Consider the following 22,886-nt stretch of genomic DNA (forward strand, 5'->3'; position numbering starts at 1 on the left):
CAATCTCATATTCCACAATGGAGGCTGAGTACATAGCCGCGTCAGAAGTAGCTAGGGAAATAGTCTGGCTAAAGAAGTTCTATTCGGATCTTGGTGTTATTTCAGAAATGGATAAACCGCTTGTGTTGTTTTGTGAAAATACAGGAGCGATAGCCAACTCGAAAGAACCTTGAAGTCACAAGAGGAGTAAGCATATAGAAAGGAAGTATCACATTATTCGAGAATATGTGGCCAAGGGAGATGTGAAGGTTATGAAGATTGCAACTGAAGACAATCTTGCGGATCTGTTTACAAAGACACTACCAGAAGCTACATTTGATAAGCATATCAAAGAAATGGGATTAGTAGAATTAAGGCATTAGTTTCAATTAGTGCAAGTGGGAGTTTGTTGGGGTTTTTTTGCCCTAATTAAAACTCAAATTCTTTGTAATCTCATTTTATTATCAATAAAAGAATAGAAATCATTTTTTGACTTGGTTAATCACTTTGCTCGCATGTTTTATTTTCATGATTATTTGTTTAATATAAACTTCTATTAAATCCCGAGCATATAGCTAATCTTATTTATAGTGACGTAATCACAATGGAATATAAATATGATTATATTTTCAAAATAAGTTAGTCCTAAGATTAGTCAGTGCACAGGATTTACACTGACTTGTTAATCTACGATATGATCTGCTTACACATTATAGTGTTATGTTCTTTCCAGAACATTAGCAAAGTAGATAATATCGGATGTATTTGTTACATCGGACAGGACCGATATTGATAGTTGATAAGATAAGTAAACATACTGTTATTATCTATTCTAGTCATATCATATAGTCGACCATAGGTCAATTCAATCTCAATTCTGAGTGGTTAGTATTCTAACTGATTGTATTATTTGAGTTCTTTGACTTGTTCATTACCAGCTTACCCTCCAGTCAAGCCCATAATTACATCTTGGGAACTCGGTAGTATAATTGAGTAGGAGTGTTAATCATAGATATGAACATCTATAGCTTCTGATGAAGAAGTGAAACGATGGTTTCATTTTAGTTTGGTTCAAGATGTTAAATGATAGAGATCTCATTTCAGTAATTAAATTAGTTTACTGAAATATCATTTACAAGAAACTAAGTGTTTTAAGGATAAAATACAATGAGGGGTAAAACGGTATTTTAGTCCTATCTCATTGTAGACCGTCTATGGAGGATTGAGTGACAATTATGGTGGTACAATGGATAATTAATAGCGTATCTATATTTTTTATAGAGCGTTCTATTAATTCAAGAGTGCAATTCTGAGTCTATAATGGAGTCATGAGGAATTAATAAGTTAGTAAATTTATTTGTTAGATTTATGATAACTTATTGGAGCTTGATTTCATAGGCCCATGGTCCCCATTGTACCTTGGATAAAATCATCTAGATAGTCTCAATTAATTGATTTAATTATCAATTAGAATTATCAAAGTTGACCCGATCAATTTTGGATAGTTTCACAGAGTTGTGTAATTTTGAGAAGAAAAGAGAAATTATGGTAGATTTATTAATTAAGATAAATTGGTATCAAAATTAATCAATAAGTTTAAATCAAGGCTCAAATTATACATAATTAATTTGATAAAGGATTTAAATAATTATTTAATTAATTAAATCAATAGAAAATAATACAGGCATTGTTTTTAAGTCCAATGAGCTTCTAATCAAATGAGAAATTTCACGGGCCTAAAGCCCATGATAATTTCGACCTAGGGCTTTAAAATGGCTATTATTTTATTGACTTTTTAATTAAATTAATGGCCTAATTGAGTCTATAAAAGGAGTACTTAGAGAGAAGTCAAAACATAAGTTTAATCACTGGTTTTCTGATAGTTTTAGATTCTCTCTAAACACAAGTCATTTTCTAATCCTCTTTGATTATTTTCTCTTCTTCTTCTTTGTATCTATCTCATGTGTTGAGAATTGCCCATACTAGTCTAGGTGATTCTAAGGATACATTGAAAGGCTGTGAAGAAAATAGAAGATCGGTTCAATATCATGTTAATACTCTGCGACGGAGAGGATACAAGAGTTAGAGAAACTGAAGGAATGACTCTTTAATTCCGCTGCGTATACTGTATGTATTCTATTCATTGTTTCTCTTGGAATTCAATTTTAGAAACATGTTTTAGGCTATCTCGTATTAATTTGTTTGATATTAGATATACATGAAAATAAATAAAGATCATGTATAAGTTTTCCTAATAGTGTCATCATCATTGGGGGCGGGGATGGAGGTAGCATCACCAACGAAGGGTTAAGATGAGAGAATCAAATGAGGGAGGAGAGAGGAAGAAAGGAGAAAAAAGAGAGAAAGAGATATCGTGAGGGGGAAAAAGGGGAGAGTGAGAGAGAGTTTTGTATATTTATGATTACGATAATCTATTTTTTATATTCTATGGAATTGCCATATTTTAAGCTTTTTTTTTTTCAAATTATCATATTTTTTATAATTACTTTTTCCCATAAATATAGAAACTATGCTTATTTTTGTCGTATTTATGTAAACTTCTCATAGGAAAAATACTAGTTTGGCCCAAGTGTTTTTTTCTAATACATAATTGTCTCTTGCGTTTTGTTAAATCACAATTTGAATCCTATTTTTTCACAAAATAGATCAAAATAGTACCCTAGATCTGATATTGGTCAAAATATTTTCAAAAATAATATTTCATTCTTAGCTCTTCAACTACCTTCTTTGCTTCTCTGAACCCATCAGATCGCCAACGTCCTAAGAATTGATCCTATAATTGAAAATATTTTGACCAAAATCAGATCAAGGATTCTATTTTGATCCATAGTGTAAAACAAAGAGTGTGAGGATTGATTGCATATTTGAAAGAAACGCATAGGCCAAAATAACATTTTTCCTTCTAAATACAAACTCATTTATACAAGTTTACATCATCATACCAGGCCAAGTTGATAAATGATCTAAAGATTTATGTGAATGTGTGGTGCCTAACTCTAGTCTTTTAAGCATTTTTTTTAGAAACGCTGTAAACAACATTTTTGTTTATATCTTTCAATTTTAATATTTTAATCATTCATTAATTTCATTTAAATATTAGAAAGAGAACTTTACAAAAATATGGGAAAAAATAAACTAATTTCTATATTTATGGGCATTAAAGTTATGCCACAAAATATGGTAATTCCAACAAACAAAAAAAAGTTTAAAATATGGGAATCCCACGGAATATTATGAACAAAATACCATAAAAAAATACACTCTCTCTCTCTCTTACTTTCCTATTTCTCTCCATCCCTCACGTATTCCTCACTTACTCTCTCCATTTTTCTCACAACAATGGTAGCCAACCATTTTCTCTCACAACAATAGGAGCTATCTCACACCGGCAAATGGACGACGTGTCTCCGGTCACCGCCGACGCCATCTCCAATTCGTATTCCTCTTCGCATTCTTCTTCGTTTTCGTGTTCTTCTTCTTCTTCTTCTTCTTCTTCTTCTTTACGTTCTTCTACGTCTTCTTTGTTGTTTTAGATCTGTTTTTTCTTTTCTTTTCAGATCTGGTTTTCTTTTACAAATCTGGTTTTTTTTTTCTTCTAAATCTGTCTAAGTAACTAGTTACTGTCATGATTCTGTTTTGTTTTCAGATCTGAGGTTTTTGTAGACTTAGCAGTAACCAGTTACCTTATTTAATTTCCTTCTTCATGGTTGTTTTTAAATCTGATTTTGTTTTTTAGATCTAGTTTAAGTAACCAGTTACTGTCATGATTTTATTTTATTTTTCAGATTTGAGTTTTTTTGTGGTCCTAGTTGTAACCATTACCTTATTTAATCTCCTTCTTCATGTGTTATTTTTAAATTTGAATTTATTTTTCAGATTTGATTTTTTTTATAAAACTACCTAAGTAACCAGTTACCTTCTTCGATCTTCTTCTTCTTAGTTATTTTTATATCTGATTTTGTTTTTCAGATGTAGTTGTTTTTTTTTGTTTTAAAGATTTGGCTAAGTAACTAGTTACTAATTAATTGTTATTTTGATAGGGGTAACCAGTTACCACCTTCTTCTTCTTCTTCTACTACTACTTCTCAGATTAATTTTTTATTTTCTGAGTTTTTTTTTTTAGGTTTGGCTCAGTAACTAGTTATCAATCATTTATTTTAATAGGGGTAACCGGTTACCTTCTTCTTCTTCTTTACTGGATGTATTCTGATCTGTTTTTTTTTTCTTCCAAATTTGTTAGCAACCAATTACAATTCACTCGAGTACTTGCCATGATAGTTAAAATTGATAGTAATAACCGGTTACTGCCACATTACTAAAAAATCTAAATTTATTTTTATAGTGGTAATCAGTTATTATTTAAAATGAAATTAAATGGCATATATACATCTCCAACAATAATCCAAAACATACATATGTATAATGACATAACCTAGACATCATCATCATCATCACCACAATTAGTGAAAGTCATTCTCATCACCTCATATTTGAATGTATATATAAAATTAATATAATAACAATAATAATACATCCATATATATATGTGTACTATTTTATAATCTTATATATATATGTATATACATATAAAAATAATAATAGCAATAATATATGTATATATATAATGGAAAAAATTATATGGTTTAATGTATACGATCAATTGTATATATATGTGTATACATATTATTAACTTATAAAAAATATATAATAATAAAAATATCCTATAATTAAAAAAAAATCAATATTGAAATTATATGGTATATTTTAATAAAATTACAAAAATATGGGAAAAAATCCAATAAAAATATAAATAAATAAATTATGCCATACAAAACTTAAGGGAAAAAAATGTCATATTTATCAAAGTTTTAAAAAAAATCTCATATTTCATGTAATTTCCTCTATTGGAAATTGTAATTGAATTTATTTTTATTTATCCATCGCAATTGAATATTGATATAAAAAAAAAGGACAAAGTCTGTCACAAACAATCAACCAAACACCTTGAATGCCCTTGACAACCTTTGCAAACTCAAACCTGAAAATTTACATGGAAAACCTTCACAACACAACAATAACAATTCAAGAAATAAAATAACACAACAATAAGATTTACGATGTTTTACCAAAGTAGTCTACATCCTCATGAGTGCAGCCAATCTTATTCTTCAATCAACAATGGTTACAACAACAAAAGTTCTCATTTCCTTAACCTCTCTCAAGAAAATACATTCTATTATAAGCATTCTATCTTTCTCTCACGTGTTTTCTCACTCACAAAAATGTAATCAAGCTTATCCTCAATGAACTAAGTTGCTTGAATTATATCACAGCAAAAGTGACCTTACAATAAAAGAGAACCAATAAAAACGAAGTAAGATCCTTTAACAAACTAAACTAGTTCTGTAATGCCTTGACTAATTCTAAGATCTCGGACCATTAAAAATACTAAGCATAACTACTATTTTGGAATACATACATAGGATAATAGAACTTTATTATAAAAATCCAAAATACGGGATCCCATTGTTATTACATAAAAAACATAAAGAAACATAAACCTTTAATTAATTGTTCAAATACTAAATGCCAAAATATAAATACATAAATTAAAAAGACTCAAAAATATAAACTTCATTCTCGATTTTTTCCAGCAGTCCATCCATTCAGTCCTCTCCCAATACACATGCCAAAATTGCCATGAATTCGTCCCGCCATCCAAGCTTATTTTCCTGCATCATCTAAATGAAAATGAATGAGCCTAATGCCTAGCAAGGAAAATCTACTAAAATATATTATAAATCATAAGTCTAAAACATAAAACATATGACGTAAAAACGTAAAAACATAGGACTACAATATTAATGGACATTAACTCATTTTCGTAGTATGTGATAAAACCATCTAGGTCATGTGTCTACTAATGGAGGTAGGTTAGATCACAAAATAGTATATGATAAACCATCTAGATCCTCTCTCTAGTAATCGAGGTAGATTTAATCATAACTCTAATCTACGGTAATGATAAAGATCTTGGGATATATTTGCTATCTAAGCAACTATATATCCCAAGTGACTACAACATAGAACAGATACATATATACATATAACATATAACCATAACAGCATATAAACATAATCATAAAATCTAACCTATTTTCCTTACCAAAAACCTGGATATTGGAGACAAGAATGGGATGGAAAAATCCTAAAATCAAGCAGGAAGATCCATAAGTTTTCTAAAGAAAAAAAATAGAGATGAAAATAATATCTAAACCATCAAGATAGTAACTTACCGAAAACCTTAAGTTTCAAGAAACTTAAACACCTATCAAAATCCATAATAACAAGTTAGGATATGAAGGAAAAATGAAAGAAAAATAAAAGAACTATAATGAACTAACTCTGAGGATAAGAATACCTTGAATAGACTATAGCTTCGTCCTACACCTCAATACCAAAATATCATTCTATCTTACATCCCAAGTGTTTAGAAAAGCTTAGATTGAAAAGCTTTTAATCCCAAAACCCTAGAGTTTTCTCTTTAGAATAAACCTAGTAGCTTGAAGGCTCTGAAGAATGCTTGAATGATGAATGAAATGGCTGAGTGGTCCTATTTATAGAGTTCAAGGAGTGAAACTAACCCCTATTAAAATAAATATTAATTGAATAAATTTGAATTATTTGTTCAACAAATGCCCAAAACTCGGTCAAAAAAGTTCAAGAGCAACTCCAAGTTGTTGAGGCTGTTTCTAATTCAATTTCCACGAAGTTTAAAAAAAATACATAAGGGCAACCGATATATTGCCCCTATAGGCGATATATCGCCTGTCCCTATATCCCGAGCCTACGTGGTTTCGCTCGTGCGAAGTCGACGTGTTTTCCATATCAACCTTAGGCGACATATCGGCCCCTATAGCTGTGATATATCGGCATACGCTGATATTTTAAACACGTTTTTGCACATTTTCAGCACACTTGAAGTTTTTAATAATCAAAGAGTTTTGGTTAATAAATCTTTTATTTACTGGAGCTTGGAATTATTGGTCCATAGGTCATCGGGGCGGCTCTATCAACACTAATCAAGGTAAGAGTTGATACAAGGGTTAAACTGTGAATGGGCTATATGAGAGAATATTTATTCTTCTGGATAAATGTGCAATTATGTGACAATTGAAGTTGCACAATTTATTATTGCATTTGTGCAATTTTTGAAATTGTGTAGAAATAGAATAAATTAATTTTAATCAATTATTTTATTCAAGTGTGAATAAATAAATATGGATAGTCAAATTTTGGTTTTGATTATTATATTTATTTAATTAATAATAAGATGATAATGAAAATTAATATTTTGAATTTTATAATTTAAATTGTTATATTTTCCTTAAAAAGATGATATCTTATTTGGATATCTAATTATTAATTAATTAAAATAAAAAAACTTGAAAAAAATCAAAATCTCATTTTCGAGGGATAGGCCACACGCATAGGGCTTGAACTGTTCTATGCGTGTGGCAGATCTGATGTTATCAGATATTGATTTTTTATTTTTATTTTTAATTAATTAATAAAACATTTTAAAAGGGGTCTTAAAATCGAATGTTAGATTTTTGTCTATTATCATTATTATTATTATAAAATATGATTGATTTTTATTATTATTATGGTAATAATGTCTATATATTCTATATGATAGAAAATAGAAACAACAAGATTTTACAGAGAAGAAAAAACTATCTTTTTCACAAAAGCAAAATTATTTTCTTTCTAGCCTATAATCAAAAGTCTCATGAGTTGATAATACTTTTGATTCACAAAGTTGATATTTGTTCTCTATGTGCCCACCCACATTTGGAGGTGGAGAGAACGTCTTGGAAGATTTAGGTGTGAGTACTCAAGCAAGGATAAGAAGATCGAAACATATACGAAAAGATTCAAGGATTATTGATATGCTACAAGAGGTAAATCGTTTCGTATTATTTTTCATATTCATATATATATATTGATTAATATATTGCATATTAAAGGATCCTCATATAAATATTATGAAATTTTTTGTTGTATACCATTGCCGCAACTTCTGCTGCGCACTAGGAACCATTCCTAACAAGGATATCAAAAGAAATATTTTTAGAGAGAATGAGTTAATTGCAAAGGAATTAATTTTTCAGGGCAATGAAATAATTATGTGATAGTTATAGACAATTGATTAATTATGAATTAATTAATTAACTATATAATTTTTATTTTGAAAAACTATAGGTTAAAATAAATATTAATCTTGTTTGGATTAATATATATAAAGAGAAATTAATAATTATCTTATTTAGAATAAGATATTTATTTAATTATTTGAAACTGAAATTTTAAGCTAAATTTATTTTTTATTAACTAATATTTATTTTGGGATAAATATATTGTCTTAAATATTAATTAAACAAATAAATGAGAAAATTAGGAAAAATCCTAATGTGGCTCACGACACTCACTGTCTTGCATAGTGATTGGCGCCACACAAAGATATTTCCTATCTCTAGGAATTGAATTTTGAATTTCAAATCATTTGTTTATTTAATTATATTTATTTAGTTTTTTAAAATATATTTTTAATTAAATAATAAAATAAAGTTGTAACTGGTCAGTTTTATTTTAATAAAATAAAGATTAATTAAATTAGTTAATTATCCTTATAAATCTAAAATGAAGTTTATTGTATAACAGATTCTCTCTCAAAAACAGAAGCAATATAATTTTCCTAAACCTGAAAACTATTCAATTCATCTTCTCTCTATCAAATCTCTCTAGTTCTCATGTGTTGAGTACATTTAGAGAATCATAAATCAACCTTTTGAATTCTACGTGCCCACACACGTCCTTGTGTATTTGAGGATTGGTTTTGAAGATCAAGATGTGAGTTTTCATAACTTGGATAGGAAGATCGTTAATTTTATACAAAAAGATTCGATGACACTTGATAGGCTACAAAAGAATCTCTAATCTTATTGTATGTGATTTAATATATATATATATATGTAAGATTTTGGTTGGTATTAGTAATTATTAAAAAGGGCATATTCCCCACTACGTATCTCTAATTTGTTCTTTTAATACCAACAATTAACAACAATTAAGTGATATGGAAAGAAGTTTTTGGTAAGTTGTGATATGGAAAAAAGATTTCTGGTAAGTTGTGATATGGAGAGAAAGCATGTTGTTTTTGCTATGCAAATTACTACAACTTGAATGTGAGATTTTAAGAGGTTGCCTGTTACCAATGAGCAAATGGGTATTACCTCTAAACTCAGTTTTCTGCTACAAGTTTGAGGGCTCTGAGGCTATGTGGTTTGTGGCCCCATTTTCTAAGTACCAACCATTATCAACAAAGAGAATCGGTGGATGAGGTGAAATAGGCTTGTTGACCATTTCCTTGAGGTTGGTGGTTTGTGTGAGAGAAACCATTTTTTGAAGCATTGGTAGAACTAGAAGGATTGAAAGAAAATGTCAAACTTATGATAATATTTGGTAGCAATATGGCTTGGCCTATTGCACAACTGACAAAAGGGACGATTGTTGTTGTTTTTGCCCCTACGGCCATGACCACAACCTCTAGAATAGTAACCACGGCCAATTGAAGAATTTGGAGAGAAGGAGAGTTGATGAGTTGATGAGTTGAAGAGACCTGCAATCTGGGTAGCAAGATTAGTACTAGAAGAGGGAAGGTCATTAAAGGCGGTTGGGTTGACATGTTCAAGTCTTAATTCTTGACTTTGCAACATGTATTGGACTTCTTTAAGGGTGACTTGGTCATGCCTAGAAGCAAGGTTGACAATTACAGAGTCATAATCATGCCCAAGATCTCCTAAGATGTATAAAATGAGATCCCATCTAAAATAAGTTGACCAGCAGCATAGAGGTTTTCAGCAAAGGAGAGCATTTTAAGCATGTAGTCATGGATTGTGAGATTACTTACCCTTTTTGAGAACTTGAAGTTGGAAACGAAGTTGGAGGGTTCTAGCCTTGGAATGAGTGGTGAACAAGAGCTCTAGAGTGTGCCAAACAACAAAGGAGGTGGTGCACCAAACAATATGACCAAACATGGTCTCGGAAATGGAGTTCATGAGCTAGATCATGATGGCTTGATTTGTACGGATGCACAGGGAGTAGCCAAGGTTGAGTTGACGTGACTCACCAGGATTAGGGCCATTGATGGTGTTGTCCACGAACTGTGGTGGACAGATTTTGGTTCCTAAAAAATAACCATCTAGGTCATGGGCTCTAAGAGCATGAAGGACATGTGATTTCCAAAAGGGGTAGTTGGCTTTATCTAACTTAAATGTGAGAGGAGCAAGGCTTTGAAAGAGAGATATTTTTTGGGACCGGAGCTAGAGAAGATGAGTTTATTGGAGCAGAGAGCGTAGGAGATGAGGTAGAAATGTTGGGTATATGAACAAGAGGGCTAGATGTAGGGACCCACATAGGTGTCGTGGTGGTGACAGACTGCTCATTTGAGGCTGAGACTAATTCTACTACAACAGTGCTAGGTGGAGTAGCCATAGATAGGCGTGAGTCAAAAGGCCCTAATACCAAGATAAAATATAAAATAATTGTATAAACTTCTATGTTACTGTAATGCTCAACAGTACAAAGAAATGTGAAGAACACCTTGATATAAATATATATAGGGTAAGTCTGTGGTGCAGGCGTACGAAATGCATGTACCTGTGCGACTATTTTGTCAACCATTGATCTATAAATTACTTAAGCTATGGTTTCAATCAATGGCTCTAATTTCATCAAAACACCCAAGTTATGGTGCACTTGAGCTTAACTTATTTGTTTCTTTTATTCAAAGTAGATTTTATATTTTCCTCTTCTCTCGTTTTTTTTATTTCTTTTCACGAGGAAAGTAGCTGCTTGGAAGCCGCCGATGGAGACCATTGTTCAGTACTGGATTTACAGTCTGGCGGTACGGATCGAACCATTTGTTCTGCATATACCAGTTCTACCTCCTTGGAGGTATTGAAAACTCTGTACTTTTTAAAAATCTCTTGACCTCGTCGCACACTGTTTTGATGATCCGCTTCAGCACTAAGAGCGTCTTGTATGGTGCCGACAGCCGCGCGATCTCAAACTTGTTAGAGAATACACTTAAGCACTTTGTTAATTCAGTTAGGATGTTGTTATTGATTTTTAGCTATGTGTACAACTATACTTAGATTTATCTTATGATTTTTACAATAGATTGTATCATTCAAGCTCTATAAATAAGACAGATTCAAGCTCTATAAATAAGACAGAGCAGCTCAACCATTCATGATGGTATTGAGCCTTTCTCTTATTAATTTCTACAATCTCTTAATTATTTACATAACTTAGTCGCGAAGTCGAGATCAAGTATATCTCGGTCTGCATTGGCGAAACTTATAATGTACTTAGATGGTACTGAGTGTAATATTGAAGTCAAATAAACTTATCTAATGACATTGTTTTAAAATTTTTCTTTCTTTCAAATCAATTCAACTTGTTTTCGATCCAAACCATACTACTATTAATTTACTAGGATACTGGTCATAAATGACTTGAATTGAAAATACATTGTAAGATTTTTTAATAATAAGATATGGGTCATGAAATAAATTAATAATAGCTCAAAATTCTCCATTTCCTATATTGGCTTGTGGAATCCATGTACATCCTAACTCAAATCACTGTGTTGGGCCCAAAATATTCGGCCCAAAGTTCTTTCCTCATTTACCGAACATTCAAAATGGATCGTTTTGGCCTGCAGAAGCTCCGAAGGCAGAAGCCACGGGTCAGAGGCGGTCTGCACCTCTGACCTCCGAATACATAATTTCAAATTATCGTGTTTTGGAGGGAAATTTGGTTATCTTTCCTCCACCAATCAAGGGTTTGCTTGAACCAACTAACCATTTTACATTTCTGCTCTATAAATATGAGATTCTTATTCAAATAAGGGGATCGAATTCGATACTGACTTAGGCATCGGAGTGTTTTTCTTGCAGGTATCCCCAACGAGTCAAAGGCGATCTTCATCACTGGAATAGTGTCAGAGCATCATCTACCGTTGGTTCATACCTCCAAATATAAAAAGACAAATTTGTTGCTTCAACAATTGGCGCCGTCTGTGGGAACCGCCGAATGTTTTGGCCTTAGCCACATCGTCGAATCAAGAAATCAAGAACTCTCTTTTTTGCAACCAAGATCTTCTCAAACCTTGGAGCCATGCCGCCAAAGGGCAACGAAGTGTCGGGTCCGATTACCCAGGTCGTCCCACCAGCGGACGTCAGTGACCAGATCGACAGGATGTGTCGCCTACTGGAAGCCAGCCAGTAGAGATCCGACGAAGCAATTAAAACGTTGAACAAAGCTCAGGCTAGGCTCGAAGCTGAGATCGCTGAGCTGCACAAATCCGCCGACGCCACACGCAGCACCCAAGCCAACAACAATCTCGACTCTGGTAGACCCGAAGTTCCAATCGACCGCATCAGTTCCCCTCAACAAACCACGCACCTCGGTAGCGAAGGATCCCAGGGTCTCCCACCACCCTCCCCAACCCATCTTCGTCTTGGGACCGAACAACGACGAGCCCCGCTCTGTGACACACATGCACGGACCGGAGCAGAGCCCACCCGGTCAACTCAACCGACCGCCGAAGTCAGGCCCCAACAAATCGCACAGCGAGCCGCGCATGACTCACCCGCTGAGGACCGTGCTCCCTCGATCCGGTTCTTAGACAGTTGGAAAGAAGAGATGATGAGGGAAATGATGCAGAAGTTCTCAGACGGAAGATCCGTTCACACAACCAAGCATATGGATCTGGTGTCAAGAACCACTGAGAAGTCTCCCTTCTCAGAGTGGATTCAGAATGAGCCTAAACCTCGAGACTTCGTCATCCCTTCCCTCCCTACGCTTAATGGAAAGAGAGATCCGTTAAACCACCTGTTCCAATTTCAGCAGAAAATGGCACTAGAAGCCAACAACGAAGCCATTCAATGCAAGGACTTTTCAACGACTTTCTCTGGGCTAGCTCTGCTGTGGTTCCGACAATTAAAGTCCGGATCCATCAACAGTTTTAATGACCTCCGACGAACTTTTCTCAAGCAATACAGTGCGAACCGTGAAGCACCAAGAACAATGGCCGACCTCTATTGGATCGAGCAAGGAGAAAATGAACATCCGAAGGCGTATTTACAATGTTTCATTGACCTCATGCATCAAATTCACGACGTCGACCCGGTTACCGCGGCCAATCTCTATGTCAAAAGCTTGCAGGTGGGATCTCTTTTGCACGAAAATATCACCATGACACCGCCTTATGACATGGCTGAGATCCAGACCCGAGCCGAGGGCATCTTCAGAGTCCTAGAATTTTGAGAGCATGCATAGAAGAAATCCGCACTTATCTCTGCTCCACCAGCAAATAACCCACCACCACCTGCTAGAGATGATAAGAGGAAGAGGCAACAGACAGACCACGCAAAGGAAGGGAAGAGGCCAAGACAGAACCGAAATTCCCCGCGGTACCCTTCCTTCGAATACATCGTCCCACAGGAGGTCATTTATGAAGAAAATAAAGATAGACCTATCTGGCGTGAGCCGTATAAGATTTCCACTCCTCCAGACAGAAGGGATAAAAACAAATACTGCCTCTTCCATAAAGATCACGGTCATACGATTGCAGAATGCCACAACCTGAACAATCAGATCCAGGCCTTCATGAGAAGTGGGAGGCTAACCCAGTACATTAAGGAGGCAGGCAGACTCGGCACCTCACAGCATAATCCTGCTTCTGCCCCAACACCACAAGCAGCAGACCCCGTGCGCACAGCCTCTACAAGCCCACAAGAACCTCTTAAGCAAGTCCCCATGATACATGGGGTTGTGGAGCTCACTGAAAACCAAGAGCATGCAACCAAAATCCGTAAGAGGATTGAGGAGCGGGTGAAGCGATATAGATCATTAGGCCACACGGTCAATATTTTCACTTCAAAGGACAGAAGTTATCCAGCCTCTGCAATCACCTTCACCGACGATGACTTGCAAGGAGTGCACCTACCCCATGACGATCCTCTCGTCATTTCGCTACAAGTCGACCATTGCCAGTTGGACAGGTTCTAGTCGACGGGGGCAGTGGGGTTGACATCCTCTTCTGGGAAGCCTTCCAGAAGATGGGGCTAAAGGAAAATCAGATCCGGACCTTCACTACGCCCATTTTGGGATTTAACAGCCAGATAGTGTACCCGAAGGGCGTCGTGCGGTTAACCGTGGTAGCCGCGGAGCGTACCCTGCCAGTAGACTTCCTCATTATAGATTCCATCACAAGCTACAACGCCATCATGAGGAGAAATTGGATCCACAGGATGCAAGGGGTAGTCTCAACTTTGCATCAGGTGATGCGATGCCTCTCATCCAACGGGCGCTACACCATCGACATCAAGCGTTGTCAGAAGCAGGCCAAAAAGTGCTTCCTTACCTTAAAAGAAATAAACAATTCTGGCACTTCCTCCCATGATGACAATCTTGAAAAATAGCAATCACAGCACAACCTACCAGCATGCCTCAAAGGAATCAATCTAGGAGAAAACCAAGAAAAACCCCAAGTCACTCTCGACGACCTAGAGACAATCTGTCTAGACGACGCTGACCCATCTAAAATAGTGCTGGTAAGTACCAAACTTTCTGAAAATGAAAAACAAACCCTAGTCCAATTTCTCAAAACTAGAGTTAGAACTTTCGCCTGGTCTCCACACGACATACCCGGAATAGACTCCTCCATCATGAGTCACAACCTTAATATATCCAACAGCTTCCCGCCCGTCAAACAGAAGCAAAGGAGGTTCACTCCCGAAGTAAACCAAGTCATCCAAGAGGAGGTACAATGGTTTCTGAGCACGGAGGCAATTGAAGAATGATTGTATCCCAGTTGGCTAGCCAACCCTGTCGTGGTCCCAAAGAAGAACGGGAAAAAGAGAGTATGCATAGACTACACCAACCTAAATAAAGCATGTCCAAAGGATAGCTGCCCTCTACCGAAAATTGATCAGATGATAGACGCTACGGCAGGGTTTGAAAGAATGAGCTTCCCAGATGCCTACTCCAGATACAATCAGATCCCAATGAAATCAGAGGATCAGATCCACACAGCTTTCATAACAGAAGGTGGATTGTATTGCTACAAAGTCATGCCCTTTGGACTGAAGAATGCAGGCGCAACGTACCAAAGGTTGATGCACAAGCTGTTTTCCTCATTGCTTGGGAGAAACATGGAGGTCTATATTGACGACATGGTCGTCAAATCTAAACACAGCTCTTCACATGTAGGTGATTTGACCGAGTGCTTCGATATTCTCGACACTTATAAAATGAAATTGAACCCCTCTAAGTGCGCCTTTGGGGTGTCCTCTGGACAGTTCTTAGGATATGTGGTCAGCCAGAGGGGCATCGAGGCCAACCCAACACAGATTGCATCCCTCTAAGAAGTCAAAAGAACCCAGAACCATCTGAGACATCTAGGCTCTGACAGGCAAAATTGTGGCATTAAGCCGGTTCATATCGCGCATGTCCGACCGTTGCCAGCCCTTCTTGCAATGCATAAAGAAATCCACCAACACCGCATGGGGACCAGAATAAAGTAAAGCATTGGAAGAATTGAAAGCTTATTTGAGCTCTCCTCCTATATTGAGCTCCCCCATCACCAATGAAGATCTATTCTTGTATCTGTTTGTCTCACACTTTGCTGTGAGTTCCGTTTTCTTCCAAGAAGAGGCTAGTCATCAGAGGCCAGTGTTTTATTGCGGCAAGATGCTTCTGGACGCTGAAACTCACTACAGTATGATGGAAAAATTGGCACTCGCACTCATCACAGCAAAGACGAAGTTACGACAATATTTTGAAAGTCACACCATCATTGTATATACGGACTATCCACTGAAGCAAGTATTAAGTAAACCCGATCTCTCTGGAAGGTTATCTAAATGGGCAGTTAAGCTAGGGACGTATGATATAAAATTCTCTCCACGAAAAGCAAAAAAAAGGACAAGTACTTGCTGACTTCCTGGTTGAAATACAATCTTTCACCCCAGACACCCTGCCTGAATTGTTAGAATCAAAAGATGAATGGGTGTGGACAATGCATACGGATGGGGCATCCAATTCCCAAGGAGCCGGTATTGGCGTCGTGTTAGAGGCTCCCTCAGGCCTCAAAATCGAGGAAGCCATTCGTTTAGAATAGTTCACAACGAATAATGAAGCGGAATATGAGGCTCTAATCTATGGTTTAGAACTAGCACGAGACATAGGCATTAAACGTCTGAATGTCAGAGGAGATTCACAGCTTATGATAGAACAAGCGGTTGGGAATTTCGATACCAAAGCACCCCATCTAGCTAGCCTACTACAGAAAGTAACTGACTTGCGATCAAATTTCCACCAATTCGAACTCGTACAAGTACCGAGGGAGAAAAATCAGAAGGCCGATGCCCTTGCCAAATTATCCTCTGCAGGAGACTGTACACGCCAATCCTCCATATCTATAAGCCGGTCAATCAAAGCTTTAGAAGTCTACTCAACCTCGTCAGAACTCGAGTGCTGCATGGACCCAATCGTTCGATACTTGTCCACCTCTGAACTACCCCCTCATCCAAAAGACACGAAGCTTTTGCGCCTTCGAGCACAACACTATTCCATGATCCATGGAACGCTATATCGCAAGTCCTTAGATGGCCCCTACCTTCGGTGTTTGCATCCATCAGAAGCTAAAAAACTGTTAGAAGAGATACACGAGAGAGCATGTGGAAATCACACGGGGGGTCGGAGTCTGGCACACAAGGCACTTACAGCGGGGTACTACTGGTCGTACATGATGACAGAAGCACGAGACTATGCCAAAAAATGTGACAAATGCCAACGATTTGCACCATCCATCCATCAACCCGCTCAAACTTTACACTCAATCGTTGCACCTTGGCCTTTCGCAAAATGGGGCATGGACGTGGTAGGTGAACTGCCTAAGGCTGTTGGAGGAAAACGGTATGCTCTAGTAGCCACTGATTACTTCACTAAGTGGGTTGTGGCAGAAGCGTATGTCACGGTCAGCAAAACAGACACCATGAACTTCATATGGAAGCACATCATCTGTCAATTTGGGATACCATGGGAGATAGTCGTTGACAATGGAACCCCGTTCCAAAATGCCAAAGTACAAGAACTATGTGACACATACAAGATCAAGTTGAGTTTTGCCTCTGTCACTTACCAGCAAGGCAATGGCCAAGCAAAAGCTTCCAATAAAGTTATTTTTGCCAGCATTAAGAAGAACTTGGAAGATAAAAAAGGAGCATGGGCAGAGGAACTACTGAAGGTGTTATGGGCGTACAGGACAACAAAAAGGTCCTCTACGGGTGAATCTCCCTACGCCATGGTATATGGAACAGAAGCTATCATCCCGACAGAAGTGGGCCTGCCTACACTTTGAATAGAGATCGCCTCTGATCAAACCACAAACAACATTCAACTAGTGCACAACCTAGACCTTCTGGAAGAAGTACGTGCGATGGCACAATTACGAAGGGAAAATTATCAAAAGGCTGCAGAACGCTACTACAACAAAAGAGTCCACTCACGCACATTTCAGAAAGGTGATTGGGTTCTACGCAAGGTCACCGGCAACAAAAAGAAGCTAGAACCAAACTGGGAAGGGCCTTTTGAAATCATAGAAGTACTAGGCAGAGGGTCTTATACTCTTAAGAATGTACGTAGTGGGAAGATCGTACTTGGAATTCAATGTCTTTGAAACAATATTATTGTTAATTGTTGTACTGTGCAATTCAAAAGTAATACAACAACTTTCCTTTTTCACATTATTTTGCACGTTAAATTTTTGTTGACACGATTTTGCATAAGGATTCCTCACTATGACAACACACTAAGTCAGACATGTGACAACCGTCACTTCACTCGAAAGATGCTATCAAATATGAACTTTAATATATCCCTACCTACCCATATTAAACACAACATTATTCACGTGCATTTAAAACCACCTACCACTCTGACTATAAATAAGTGACTATCTGAGCGCTTGTGGTTATCAGTTTCCCATAACAATACACCATAAGCCTTTGGTCCCAATACAGCCGTTTTCCACGCCTAAAACAAAGAAGATGTTTCCCAACAAACGAAAAATAATGCATGGTGAGATACAGCATCTCGCCCCACACATCGGCACAAGGCAGAACCTCAATGGATCGAGGCAGCAAGGCCACTACACACAATCTGTGTACACAATCATGTTGCCTCTGCCATTTCAATCGATGTTATGCCCAAAAGCATTCTAATCTGACTTGACTAAGCTTACGGGGAGCTAAGGCCAGCAATTTCGCAGTCTAATCTGCCCTGACTATGCAGATTTGGTCGTCCAACCAGGGTACACTACCTACCCTGTCCTCTTACTTGAGTAAGAGGAGCTCCCCCTGCAGTTTACTCTGCCCTGACTACCGCAGCAGAACCATCAGCTGCAACACTTTGGGTCCGACACCAGTGTACATTACCTGGTTTGGCAATCCAAGGCTGGGAGGAACTTTTCCCGCAGTCGCACCCCTATCCTACACAACGAGTACCTCTGTCGGACTACAAGACTACCCAAGAAAGCCTTCACACATACCCCTCGGTATGGGTGCACTAGAAAGACTTCTACCTCATGGCCCTAACCTCCCCGCCTCTGCCTCGACGCCCAACCCCGCATATTGTTTCCTACGTCTGGCCTGAACCGTATCGAACCCTCTAGCAAATGGTAGAGCATCAACCATGCTCTTTCATACACCCTAGAGGTCGGTCCCGTTCTGATAAGGCATCAACACGACTCTCCAAGCATAAGAAAGATTAACACTTAACGATAACGTTGGCTTCATAGAGTACAACACTCTCATTATAATCCAGTTTGACAGATGATACGCACGGCCATACATTTATGATCAACTCTTTTAAGTAATCAACGCATGAAAATGAGGAAAAATTTGCAGTTCACGCAATCAGAAGAGCACAGACAATTAAAAGCGGTAATTAATCAGCAGCTGTTATTTATAAATTATGTTACATTAATAACAATATTCGTTACATATCACATATTTCTTTACCCACTATATACAAATATTCTCTTAGTCATATTCAATCCCATTCAATACGGCACATGTACTCTGCCATCGTACTCTCTAGCTTCGGATGGCCTAACCCATATCGCTCACACGATATGTAGTACGGAATGCCGCTTCTAATTAGTGCCTCCAGCGCCCACGTTGAGTATAACCACTGTGGGTTATCGAAGATTCGCCTTAAAAAGGGCACCATCATCCACTCACGATGCTCACTTGCAACAGCAATGTCATCAGCCGCCTCTTCTGCCCTCTGCGCTGCTCACGATGCTCACCTGCAACAGCAATGTCATCAGCAATGCTCACGATGCTCACGATCTCGGATGCGCTGTCTCATGGATTCCATTACCTCCTCTTCTGCCCTCTGCAAAAATAAAACCATCATGTCATCAACACACGTGCCATATAGACCCACTATCTTGCCAATACATTTACGGCTACAAAAATAACACATACCTCAGCCGTCTCCTTCAACTGCTTCTTAGTTTTGGTGACCGCTTCTTCTTTTTTCTTCAGCTTCTTCTCTAACTAGAGTTCCACCTCCAGCTTCTGCTTCCTGGCATCTACTACGCTCATCTCTGGCACCTCTGACTTTTGTTGCAGTTCTTTCTTTTCTTTCTCCAAAATCTCTTTATTTGTCTGCAACGACACTATATCCTCATGAAGGTCATTTATCATGCTGTCGAGCTTCCCCATGTGGGCTTCGTGTTGAGCGCAGACTTGGTTTCTCTCCATCCAATTATTGTTCATTGCCACCAAATCAGCTTTCAGTTTGTCACGCTCCACCTCGAGTCCGACAGTGCCTACTAGTTTCTCCTCTGTGGCGCCCACCTTCTTTTTAGCCTCTGCTAGCTCTGTTTCTAACTTTTTGATGGCTTCCACAAGCACATTTCGATTCGCTTTGGCCATCATTCTCCCCGCCCGCTCCTCTTCCAACTTCAGCGCCTGTTCTGCCAGTTTAGAGCTATTCTGTACAGCCGCCGCATACTCTCGCCTTGCAGCAGAAGCACATACATAACTCTGTCACACATCAATTACACTCATCAAAAATCACATTACACACGTATCACATGATACTCGCTCTATTCTGTAATAATAAAAGGTGCTAGTTTTTAACCAACTTACCATCCAAATATGGTCCGACACTTGTTGCAGCAAGTCACCTTGCCCACTCAGCGATCCAACAGCTTTTGCAGGAAGATGGGGTCTGCTTATGCGTAGCATCTCCTCCATCACCTCTGTAGATGCAGAAGGACCATATTCAGACACGACCCCCGCTCTGTCATTTACTTCTCACCTTGTTAATGCAGCAGCAGAAGCAACGGGGGCAACTGGCTCCCCACCTTCTGCTAACGTCGACACCATAACACTGTCAGACGTCAACGCAATTGTTCCCATTCCAGAAAGATATGGCTTGGAAGGGCGTACAAGTAAACTATCATCTTCACCCAAGTCGCTTGGAAGGTACACCAACATCTGCACGGCAGAAGACGTTAGTTGCTCCAAGAAAGCACTGGGAGACTCGAAAGTACTTGTACTCTTCGAAGATACAATGATAATGTAACGACCCGAATTTTCTAATCGGGCTTAGGGCCTTGATTAGTGTGCCTGGAGGGCAATAAATGCTTTAATATGCTAATATGTGGATTTATGTGAATATATGATAATGATGCATGTTTAGTTGAGTTAAATGTGCAAGTGGGCCCCCTCTGGATATTAGGGGCATAAATGTGATAAATGCGATATATATGTGATATGTCTGTGCAGCATGATCCAAGATAGTCCTGGGGAGTGGATAGCCAAAGAGTCACAACGGGGTTGAGATTCTGACTCGGAGCGAGTCGAGGGGTAGTTCGGGTTCTAGGTGTGTTATGGGGTTATCGGGACATGAAAATAAATATTTGGAGATATATTTGAGGATAGAATGTCTAGGAGGGAATATTGGAGAAATTTGCCATTTTGCCCTCGGGGACGTTTTGGTACCCCGAGCCTTGAGGTAACCCTTTAGACTTAAGTTAAGTAAAACAAAAAGGAAGAATCACTTAGAAACTTTGGGGAAACCGACCTATACTCCTCCATTCAGCTAAGGATAGCTTCTCACCACTCTTTTCTTCTCTACTCCTTCTCTAAGGCATATCAAAGGCAAATTCTGGTGTAAGCTAGCTTAAGCAAGGAATTGGGCTGAGAAAACTTAGGATCTTTAATCTTGAGGATTGAGGAACAAACACAGGGACTAAGCTCTGCAAGGTAAGATCTAATTATTAAGGTTATGTTGAGAATTGTTCCTGGTTTGTAAGAGTTTGCATGTTGATTAAGTTTGATCTATCTTAAGTGTTTTAGCTGAGTTTTGGAGCAGATTCTGTTAGGTTTTGATGATGATATTGAGCTGGAATGTACGTGTTAAATATCTGGGTTTGTTAGATAAGTTTTGAGTGAGTTGGCTTGAGGAAAATGCAGGGAAGGTGGTGGAAATTCTTGATTTGGAGATGAGGGTCGGGACCCTAGGAGGGGCGCGCCGCGGCCCGTGTGCCCGCGCGGCTAAGTGTGGCCGAGGAGTTCATGCGCGCCGCGGCGCTTGGTGTGCGTGTCACGGCCCGTGTGTGTTGCAGGGGTGTGCTAGCCTCTGTTTTGAGGCTAGCCGCGGCGCTTGAGGGTGGGGTCGCGGCTCTTAGTGCAAGTCTGCATTTTTAAGGGTGTTTAGGCTTGGGAATTCAATGGTTAAGGCTCAGGATGGATTTTTTCACCTGGATTGATAGAATTCAAGGTCCCGGAGGTTAGAGTTATGGCTCAAATTTATTTATTGGGTTAGAAATTGATGGATGGATGTTGTTAATGTGTTGTGACTAGGGTTTCGGAGAGGCTCAAGTTAGTGGACTGTGCTCGGGACATCGGTGCTCGGAGAGCTTGGGACTCAGGTAAGAAAACCCTTGTTCCCATAGAGCTTGTATGCAGGACTGAGCCCATTGTGTTTGGACTGCGGGGCGTAGCCCTTTAACTGAATATGCTAGAATTTTGTACTTGCTTGCTATGCTATGTATGATATTATGTGAATGATCAGCGAGATCCGAGAACGGTGTAGGCCGAGAATGGCGAAGGGTCGGGAACGGCATTGGCCACGTTGAGTGCAAGGCCGAGAACGGCAAGGGGCCGGGAGCAGCGTTGAGCACGTGGAGTGCGAGTTGCCAGGGCGAGTCCTTAAAAAGGATACCTGGGATATCCTCACGGCATGGTCCGCGAACCCAGGGCTTGGTAAACGCTTAGGACGGCAAGGCCGTATGTGTTTAGCCCATTGGTGGCCTGTTTATATGCCTGTTATATGTGTTGCATATGTTATCTGTTTGTGGGTTTTCTTGCTGGGCTTCGGCTCATAGATGCTCTGTGGTGCAGGTAAGGGTAAAGAGAAGGTCAGCCAACCATGAGTATAGCAGGCGTGAGGCGACGTGTGCATGTTTGACTAGCCTGACTGCCACAGCCAGCGAATTTTGGGAGATGCTTGTAAATAAACTTAGATTTTGTCGTTCAGTGGACTTGGTTCAATTTTTATGTTGTAAATATTTCTAAACTGTATTTTGGGATCCCAGGTGTCAAGCTTTTATGGTTTTCAATGCTATGGTGTTATTTCTAAAGTTTTTCCTCTGTTTATGGCTTAATTACACTATTTGACCTAAAACCTCGATTAGCGAGTTGAAAGCACGTTTTCAAACTCACTTAGTA

The 22,886-nt window shown here is 38.3% G+C and overlaps 2 protein-coding genes and 1 long non-coding RNA gene across 5 annotated transcripts; 1 reads left to right on the plus strand and 2 right to left on the minus strand.

Moving 5' to 3' along the window:
- Positions 1 to 5,480: 5,480 nt before the first annotated feature.
- On the minus strand, positions 5,481 to 10,261 carry LOC133777666 (uncharacterized). 3 transcript variants are annotated; one of them, XR_009868753.1, is made up of 4 exons: positions 9,974 to 10,261; positions 6,297 to 6,328; positions 6,167 to 6,208; positions 5,481 to 5,732 (listed from the first exon to the last, which is right to left on the minus strand). It is a non-coding gene; the product is annotated as an uncharacterized LOC133777666 (long non-coding RNA). The 3 variants fall into 3 exon arrangements; XR_009868754.1 differs by having other exon boundaries at positions 5,481 to 5,741; XR_009868752.1 differs by lacking the exons at positions 6,167 to 6,208; positions 6,297 to 6,328.
- Positions 10,262 to 12,777: 2,516 nt separating this feature from the next.
- Positions 12,778 to 14,142, plus strand: LOC133779479 (uncharacterized). Its single transcript, XM_062219438.1, has 2 exons — positions 12,778 to 13,296; positions 13,414 to 14,142. The coding sequence occupies exons 1-2, from the start codon at positions 12,778 to 12,780 to the stop codon at positions 14,140 to 14,142; spliced, it is 1,248 nt and encodes a 415-aa protein (XP_062075422.1).
- A 5,014-nt stretch (positions 14,143 to 19,156) lies between these two features.
- On the minus strand, positions 19,157 to 20,966 carry LOC133780607 (uncharacterized). The gene is made up of 3 exons (XM_062220246.1): positions 20,298 to 20,966; positions 19,629 to 20,192; positions 19,157 to 19,536 (listed from the first exon to the last, which is right to left on the minus strand). Exons 1-2 carry the CDS (start codon positions 20,403 to 20,405, stop codon positions 19,701 to 19,703), a joined length of 600 nt encoding a protein of 199 aa, XP_062076230.1. The 5' UTR covers positions 20,406 to 20,966; the 3' UTR covers positions 19,157 to 19,536; positions 19,629 to 19,700.
- Between the last annotated feature and the right edge of the window lie 1,920 nt (positions 20,967 to 22,886).

Source organism: Humulus lupulus, chromosome 5 (genome assembly GCF_963169125.1).
Source record: "Humulus lupulus chromosome 5, drHumLupu1.1, whole genome shotgun sequence".
Lineage (NCBI taxonomy): Eukaryota > Viridiplantae > Streptophyta > Magnoliopsida > Rosales > Cannabaceae > Humulus > Humulus lupulus.